This window comes from Trichosurus vulpecula, chromosome 9 (genome assembly GCF_011100635.1).
Source record: "Trichosurus vulpecula isolate mTriVul1 chromosome 9, mTriVul1.pri, whole genome shotgun sequence".
NCBI classification, from domain to species: Eukaryota; Metazoa; Chordata; class Mammalia; order Diprotodontia; family Phalangeridae; genus Trichosurus; species Trichosurus vulpecula.
This window is the reverse complement of record NC_050581.1, coordinates 2302338-2310140: the sequence shown is the minus strand read 5'-3', so window position 1 is coordinate 2310140 and position 7803 is coordinate 2302338. Positions and strand designations below refer to the sequence as shown.

The 7803-nt window shown below is 47.6% G+C and overlaps 1 protein-coding gene across 7 annotated transcripts; it reads left to right on the top strand.

Moving 5' to 3' along the window:
* The first annotated feature begins 2664 nt into the window (after nt 1-2664).
* On the top strand, nt 2665-7016 carry C9H16orf90 (chromosome 9 C16orf90 homolog). 7 transcript variants are annotated; one of them, XR_005009090.1, is made up of 6 exons: nt 2670-2784; nt 3514-3873; nt 4964-5074; nt 5421-5951; nt 6356-6495; nt 6625-7016. XR_005009090.1 is itself a non-coding variant. In XM_036737405.1 (4 exons), the coding sequence occupies exons 1-3, from the start codon at nt 2739-2741 to the stop codon at nt 5035-5037; spliced, it is 480 nt and encodes a 159-aa protein (XP_036593300.1). In that variant the 5' UTR covers nt 2670-2738; the 3' UTR covers nt 5038-5074; nt 5421-5976. The 7 variants fall into 7 exon arrangements, 3 of the variants coding, with proteins under 3 accessions (XP_036593300.1, XP_036593299.1, XP_036593298.1); XR_005009091.1 differs by lacking the exon at nt 6356-6495 and having other exon boundaries at nt 2665-2784; nt 6625-7015; XR_005009088.1 differs by lacking the exon at nt 4964-5074 and having other exon boundaries at nt 6625-7010.
* Nucleotides 7017-7803: the final 787 nt, after the last annotated feature.

The following is a 7803-nucleotide window of genomic DNA, read 5'->3' as shown; positions in this document are numbered from 1 at the left end:
TGTTTGAAAGATAAACTTTTACATTTGCTTCAGCTCTGTTTAAGAGTTAAGCATTTAGGGGCAGCTAGGTGGCACAGTGAGTAGAGCACCAACCCTGGAGTCAGGAGGACTTGAGTTCAAATCTGGCCTCAGACACTTGACACACTTCTATATTAGGAAGGCAGAATTTATGATTTCAAAGAGAATCTCATATGTGCCTAAAAGGTCCGGAACCGAAGGATATAAGGAATTCTCTAGGCAGAAGGCAGGAGAACTAAAGCATGTATTTACACTCCACAATAACAAGCCCACAAACCAGCGTCCCCATTTTGATACTTTCATCCAAAGCTTCCAGGCCCAATAAGTCCGCCTCACAAGGGTAACCAGGAGGCCACAGAGAAGCGAGATGGTATAAGGCAAAATCGTATACATGCTTCCCCTCTACGGTAAAAAGATTACCCACTAGCCTCCAGTCAGCTCTGCTACCGGCAGCTCAGCTTCGGCTGTAGGCGTCTCTGGCTCCAACTGGAAAAGGAAAGGAGGATCTTCAAGCCGTCCTCTCCCCTCTTATAGAGTTTTTGACATCATCAAGCGCCGCCTCAACGACCAGGGCCGATTGGTTCTTGACTTGGCCCCTCCCCCAGTGTAGACCACGTTAACATACCTCCCCTCAGCCAGCGCCATGACTCATCACACAGGAAGCTCTGGTCCTGCCCTGGAAGAGCAAGCCCCAGCGTCCAGGGAAGCTCAACGAGGCGAGCTGAGTCATTCAAAGAAAACAAAGTCCATTCTGGCTACAACTTACTAGCTGTGTGACCTTGGGCAAGTCATTTAATCCCAATTGCCCTGCCTTCCCCCCTCCAAAAAAAGAACAACAACAAAAAAAAAGAATTGAGTATTTAATGTCATTCCCCTGGGGGAAAATGATAGGAGTGTGCTGTTTATGTTTCTGGGAGTAGCATGGGGAAAGGTCTTGGCATTTTAAAATAAGCTTTGGAGAAGGGAGGGGAACTTAATGGGGGGGAGGGGTGGAACAAAAAGGGCATTCCAAGAGAAGCAAAAGTACCTACTGAGCAATCTATTCAGTGATCTTTCAGCCAAGTCCTTCTATAAACTGAGTACCCTCTCTTCCCCCCTTTAATTTAACATCGTTGTATATTGTGGGGTTTTTCAGCTTGGGTTTTTTTAAGTGAGGGCTTACCATTTACAGCATTCAATTATTTACCATTACTATGTTTTATGCGGTTTAGGTGCTAAGAATACAAAACCAAGACAAAAGTCTTGGCCAAATAGATCTTCAGTGAGTTTCTATTTTGCATGGATTGGGTGGGATACAACATCCAGCTCTAAACCTACATACATGCAATACAAGGTGACTTGGGGAGGCATAAGGGATAGAGTGGAGATCACTGGGTGCCACCCTATCTCTTCTGAGAAAGGCAGCAATCTAGCTGGAAGTCTCAGAACTTCTTGGAGCATCCCTTTGGCAACTAAGGAGAAACATCATGTGGCTGAGCTCTTGTTCTCCTTTCTAGTCCTTCCTCTTCCTTGGCTCCTTTTCTAGAAAGACATTAACAATCTGGAACTCATACAGAGGAAAGCGAAGGGGCTTGAAATCATGTGGATCAAATTGAAGATACAAGGAATATTTAACATGGGGAAGAGAAAACTTAGTAGGGACACAATCCTGATGTAATGGCAATAGACACTGGATTTTAAATAGAGTGTTCTGGATTCAAATCTTGACTCTACTGCCTACTGCATATGTGATCTGGGGAATGTTGCCTAATGTATCTGGCCCTCAGTTACCTTGCACCTATAAAATTAGAGACTTGGACTAGATGACCTCTAAAATCCATTCTAGCTCTAAATGTTAAAATTCTAAAAAAAAATCTCTCTTAGGAAACTAAGATAAGTTTGCCTAAAAAGATCACAGTCATAGTAGTCAAGGTTAATCATAGATCTAGAGCTGGAAAAGACCTTCGAGGTCATTCAGCTAGTTCAAATGAGGAAACTGAGGCCTGGAAAGAGTAGGTGATTTTCCCAGGGTTGCTGGGGAGGGAATGTCAAGAAGGGAAGAACTAGGCATGGCGATTGTCTTTATCTACAATTGAAGGGATGTCAGGCGGAGGAGACATTAGGCTTATTGTCCCCATTTTGCAGATAAGAAAACTGAGGCTAGAGAGGTAATTGTGACTTACCTATGGTTACCCAGCTAGTTAGCATGATAATGTTTAGAAAAAACACTGGCTTTGGAACCTGGGTTCAACTCCTAGTTCTGGAGCTCTTACCACCTGTGTGACTATTGGGAGCAAGTGACTTAAAATCACTTTCCTCATTTGTAAATGAGGGGGTTGGACCAGATGATCTTTAAAATCCTTTTCAGCTCAAAATCTCCTGATGTCTATGATCCGTGGTGTCCAAATCAGAATCACAAACTAGCTCCCCTGACTCCTAGCAGTGTTTTTTCATCTTTGGCACTAGATACATTCTGCATCTAGACTCTAGATCAAGTCTAAGCTTGGATCAGTGAGGGTAAGTCTGGCAGCAAGAGGTGCTCAATAACATCTCTATTACCTTTTCCTCTCCCTGGCCCTTCCTGACAGCCAGGGGAAGAAAGGATGGTATTCCCAGTTATGACATCACAAAGCTATTCAGCAGGGTTGCCATGCAGCCTCAGACTTTAGGCCAGGATATTTTGAGAGGACCCAAGGTGTTGGAGCCCTGGCAGCTTCTCCAGCTAGCCACACTGGACCTCAATGGAGGCTTTGGTCTGTGCTTTCTCTGAGCTGCGAATAAGAGAAGGTATTGTACTGGCAAGGATATAGGAGGTTGGGAAAGGGGGAGATGAGCAGAAGAGGTAAAAAAGAGAAATCCCTCCCATCCTCCAAGGCCATCAGCATGATAATGATGCTAGATGCAAGCCCACCAATGCTGAGGAGTAGGCTACTTATCAAGAGAGGAGGGTATTCTGGTGGCTAGAGGCTGGTCAAATCACTTTTTTCTGGACCAGTTTCATTACCTCTAAACTGGTACCAAAATAATCATACTCCCTAAACCACATCCATCTCTAAGATGGGGAGGGATGGAATGGAAAGCACTGAAAGCTTCAAGACTGTCCCCTAGGGATTTTCTTCCCAGTAGCTATCCCACTGTCCAGTAGTTCCAAAGAGAACTCTTTCCAGTTTGAATGGACCTCTAAGTGATGAGCAAAGACTTGAACCTCTTGGTCTCCAAAGGGCTCAAACCATCCTATCACCAAAGGTCTTCATTCTTTTTGTCTTCAGAGTTTTCTGAAAATGGGAGTAGGGCTTCCCTACCCATACAGAGATGAATAACACCACTTGACAGAAGGAAACCTGAGACCCAACAAGACAATAATGAACTCAGGTTTATTTAGATTGAACCTAAACAAAAGGAAAGAAAGGGGGACCCAGGGCATTAGCTGGAAGAGAAAGTTGGCTGGTTCTCCTGGGTATCTCCCCCAGAGCATCCCCCCTCCCCCTCTCAAGGGTGTCTGTGTTTTCACCATAGATGCAGTGAGCCTGACTTTGGGCTGCCCAGGCAGCGCCGACACTCCCCCCAACATCTACGAGGGGGGCCTGGGGGCCCGGAGGCAGCAGTGCCCCAGCCCACCAGGCAGCAAGCCCAAGAACTTCCGTCTTCGTCACCTTCGAAGCCTGGCACTCTATCTGCCCAGCAGCATGCAACCTGCCGGCCAGTGCGAGAGCCACTGGCTGGGGAGGCTAATGGCAGGGGGCTGCCTCCCACGGGTGGGGCCCCTGCTCAAGGGCGGGGCATGGGCCCTCGATCTTCCTGGCCCTCTGAGCTCTACCAGCCACCCCCTGGATTCACCAGGTCCCCAACCACCCAGGGAGAACCTAGGGAGTACAGGTGAGGATGCACGTAACAGGGCCAGGAACAGAACTCCAGGAAAGCAGGAAGGGTGCCCCAGCCCAGCCAAGACAGGAGCAATCCCAGGGAGCAGGGTGTTAAAGGTAGGGCTTAAGGAGGGTAGGTATCTTCTCATCATAAAGCTGCTCCTGTGGCACAGCTTGGAGAACTGGCAGTGTATGAGGTAGAATCTCATAAGAGAAGGATTAGCAAGGATTCACTGAGGTCTGAGCAGCTCAAGTATTGGTAAATCCAATTGCTATCCCTCTTCCCTCTCTCTCATACTCCATTTAGGCTAGACCAGTCAGATCATGGAGCAGAGAAATCCTCTTGTGTGCCCAGGGTCATGGATCAGAGTGGGACAGAGAAGAGGCAGTAATTTTGTAGGGACAAGGGCATACACATTTATGCAGGGCAGGGGGAAGAGTTGACAGGATGCTATGTGGATGGCTGGGTGTGTGGGTGTAGGTGTTGCTGGGTATATAGGCATAGAAGAGTAGTGGTTGAATATATAGGAGAGTGAGGGTATTGGGGATGACTGGATATATGTTGATACCTGGATATATGTATGTATTTGACTGGGTGTAACACTCTGTGTATGTATGTGTGTGTGTATAACTGGATGAAGATGTATGTGGTAGAGATAGACACTAGATGTGAATCTGTGTCGAGAATGTGGGAGATAACTGAGCGTATTAATGTGAAGTGTTGGTTGGAGGTGCATATGGGGATAATTTGTAGTATTTGTATATGTATGTTTAGGCATGTGAAAAGCATGGGTGTCAAGATGTATGTATATCATAATACACGTGTATATTACATACATACATATATTGAATTTATATAGTTACATTTTACTACATATAGACAAACATGTATATTATATATAATTTATAATTATATATGTAATATGTAAATGTATTCCAAGAAATGTATGAGAATATATAAGGGTGCTGGTGGTTTATGTCTGTGGATAGGAAGCTAGGGCCATGTGTATGTGCTGGCTGTGTATGTGAGTAACTGAATGTGGCTGAGAACATTTCAATCCCTCTCTCTAGGTTTTTGATAACCTTCCTTGTCCCCCCTGTAGACACCCAAGGTCCCAGGCCTTTTTCCTCTTGTGACCTCCTTGTGACCTCCCAACCATGGCCTGAGCAGATCTGAGCCTAAGAGACCCATAATTCTTTCCCCTAGACCCCAGGTAAAGAGCATTGTGTCCTTGCCTAACTCAGGAAGAAGTATGACCTTGTGTGGGTTAGGACCAGGAAATATTATGGCATAGATAAAAAGCCTTGGCTCAAAAGTGAGAAGACCCTTGACCAAGCCCCTTAGCTTCTTTGGACTTCAGCTCATCCCTTAGGTCGTCCCGACTCCCGGGGTGGGGGTGGGGAGTAGGTGTACAGAAACTCATGTTTGTATAGAATATTGGGATTGTCCATTGATCTACAGTGGGAGTTATAGGCTGAGCTGTGTGCCCCCATTTTCATTCCTCCCCCCAATACCACACATTCTAAATTATTGACTTGTTTCTTTCCCCTTTTCCTCAGCTTCCAGCTCCAGCACCGACCCAACCAAGGGTGCCCTCTCCCAGCCCCGGCCACCCGAGGGCTCAGGCTTCAGGCCCAAGAGGTCTTGGGGAGCCTTAGAGGAGTCAACATGTCCTATGTGCAAGAGGACCCGGCCCGGGGCCCAGAAGAGGCCATAGGGCGGTCCCAGGCAGCGGGGCTGGTTTCCCCAGCTCTGGGGGCAGGTGGAGGGAATGGCCTGAGGCTACAGGTCCCCGGGAGAACAGCCTCCCTCCAGACTCTCCAAGATCCCCCTGGCAAGCAGCCCTCCGGGATGCCAAGACAGCTGAGGAAGTTCCCTCGGAGGGAAGTCCGACTGGGGTCTCAGGGAAGTGAGAGGAGAGGGAAGAGGTTCTCGCCTGAGGGTCGGAGAAAGGAGAAGCAGGGGCGGTGGTCCAAGCAGCCCGGGCACACATTACATACTCTATTGCCTCGGAAATGGTGTCGAAGGCAGATAATCCCAGTCAAGCAGGCCTGGGAACCAGCAGGTCCTACATCTGAATAAAGGGAGAGGTCTGTCCATCCTCAAGTCTGCCTCTAGGCCCCTGCCTCCTGCCCAGGTTTACAAAAGGACATTCCCAGAAGGCCCAGGGAGATAACCAACAAATATGAGGGGCTGGGGTATTGGGGTCAGGGTCACCCCTGTCTTCTCTAATAGGCTACATTGTTAGGCAGGTCTCCAATCCCATTCTGCCTACATACTAATCCCTTAATGAGACAGCGGCTCACAGTGCATGGAGTACTAGATGTGACATTGGAAAGACCTGGGTTTAAGTCCCATCTCTGACACTCCCTGTGTGACCCTGGGCACATCTTCTCTTAATTTTTCTGGACTGCTCTTAAGTGTAAAGTGAGGAGGTTGTACTAAATGGCCTTCAAGCCGCCTTTTGGCTCTAACTCTGTGATCCCTCTCTCAGGCTTGGCTCCAGTTGGTCGGTCAATGCTGGGGGCTCGGGCTTCCATTGATCCCCAATAGGAAGAAGCTGCTGTGAATGGGAAAGGGAAAATCTGCTGCAACCTCTTCTTTAGCCACATATATTAGCAACAAGCAAGCTGTGTAAGGGCGGGAGGCAGGGATGGGCTGGGAGCACAGACAAGGCCTGAGGGAAGGGGAGGATTGCCTGCTGGGTCCTTTGTGGGGTTCAGGTTGGGGTTTAGGGTATCCTTGCATCTCTCTCCCTGACAGGAGGTGATGCCTGCAGGTGTCATATGCCAACACTCCATCTACCCAGAAAAAGGGTCAAGTTAAAAGGATATGGGCATTACTCCTCTCTGGAATTCTACCTACCTTAATTGGGGCTACTCAGCAGCTTCTGTGAACAAGGATATATGGGGTGTCCTCCTGTCTCCAACTCTACCCTACCAACATGGATGGCCTGCTGGGCACCAGACTCTTGAGAGCTATTTGAGTGAGGTGGGCTAACAGGAGTAATACCCAATGTGCCACCTTGGAAATTAGTCTTCTTGCCAAGGACACTTGAATTAGGTGGAATTTGTAGCAAACTGTGTTGTATGAGGTTCCTCTGTCTTCAAATATCTCCCCCACATGCCTACTAAAGTGTCTTAAATTCCAGCCTTAGAGCTGCTGTTTTAACTCTTCTCTCTCATTTTCCTAAGCCTCTAGTCAGATTTCCCCTACCTGGTAAAAATGTTCACCAGTTAATAGAAATTGGGTGGACACAGGATCACAAGCAGGGGAGCCTGCCCCCATCAGCCAAACCCAGAGTCTTTCCTGCCAGGTGTTAGGGGAGAGGGAAGGACCAGGAGTTTGTTGGCTCCAAGTACCTGCCTCCTTTGTTAGGCTCTGCTGTCCTGAGGGAGCAGTGTGGATGAGGATGGAGGGATCAGGACAGAGGAGAAGCTGAAGTGTCTCAGAGCAGGGCTGGGAGGAAACCGTCATAGAATGTCAAAGCAGGAAGGGAACTTGTAGATCAATGAGTCCAGACTCCTTAATGGACAGAGTAGAAAGCTGAGGGAAACCTAGAAAATGTGATTCATAGTCAAGAGCAGAATTAGGATTCGAATTCAGGTCTTACTCCCAGTCCAGAGCTTGCGTTCTCATCATACCATAGTGCCTCTCCAAGGTACTGAAATGTGTATTTAGAGAAATTTCAACAAGCGTTTCAGTGCCGTTTATATGCTAAGCCCTGTGCTAGGTGATGTGGATATAAAGATGAAAAAAAAATCCCTGCTCTTAAGGAGTTAAAACTCTTGCCTCAAACCATTCCCCCAAAGAAATCTTGGAGGGCAGCTAGATGGCACAGTGAGTAGAGCACCAACCCTGGGACCTGAGTTCAAATCCAGCCTCAGACACTTGACACACTTATTAGTGTGTGACCTTGGGCAAGTCACTTAACCGCAATTG

Excerpts from the sequence above, each read along its gene's own strand:
- C9H16orf90 (XM_036737403.1), top strand. The coding sequence starts at position 2,739 with ATGGAGGCTTTGGTCTGTGCTTTCTCTGAGCTGCGAATAAGAGAAG. Across the intron at positions 2,785-3,491 it reads TGAGCTGCGAATAAGAGAAG|GGTGTCTGTGTTTTCACCAT; the intron begins GTATTGTACTGG and ends CCCCCTCTCAAG. Across the intron at positions 3,874-5,420 it reads GGAGAACCTAGGGAGTACAG|CTTCCAGCTCCAGCACCGAC; the intron begins GTGAGGATGCAC and ends CCTTTTCCTCAG.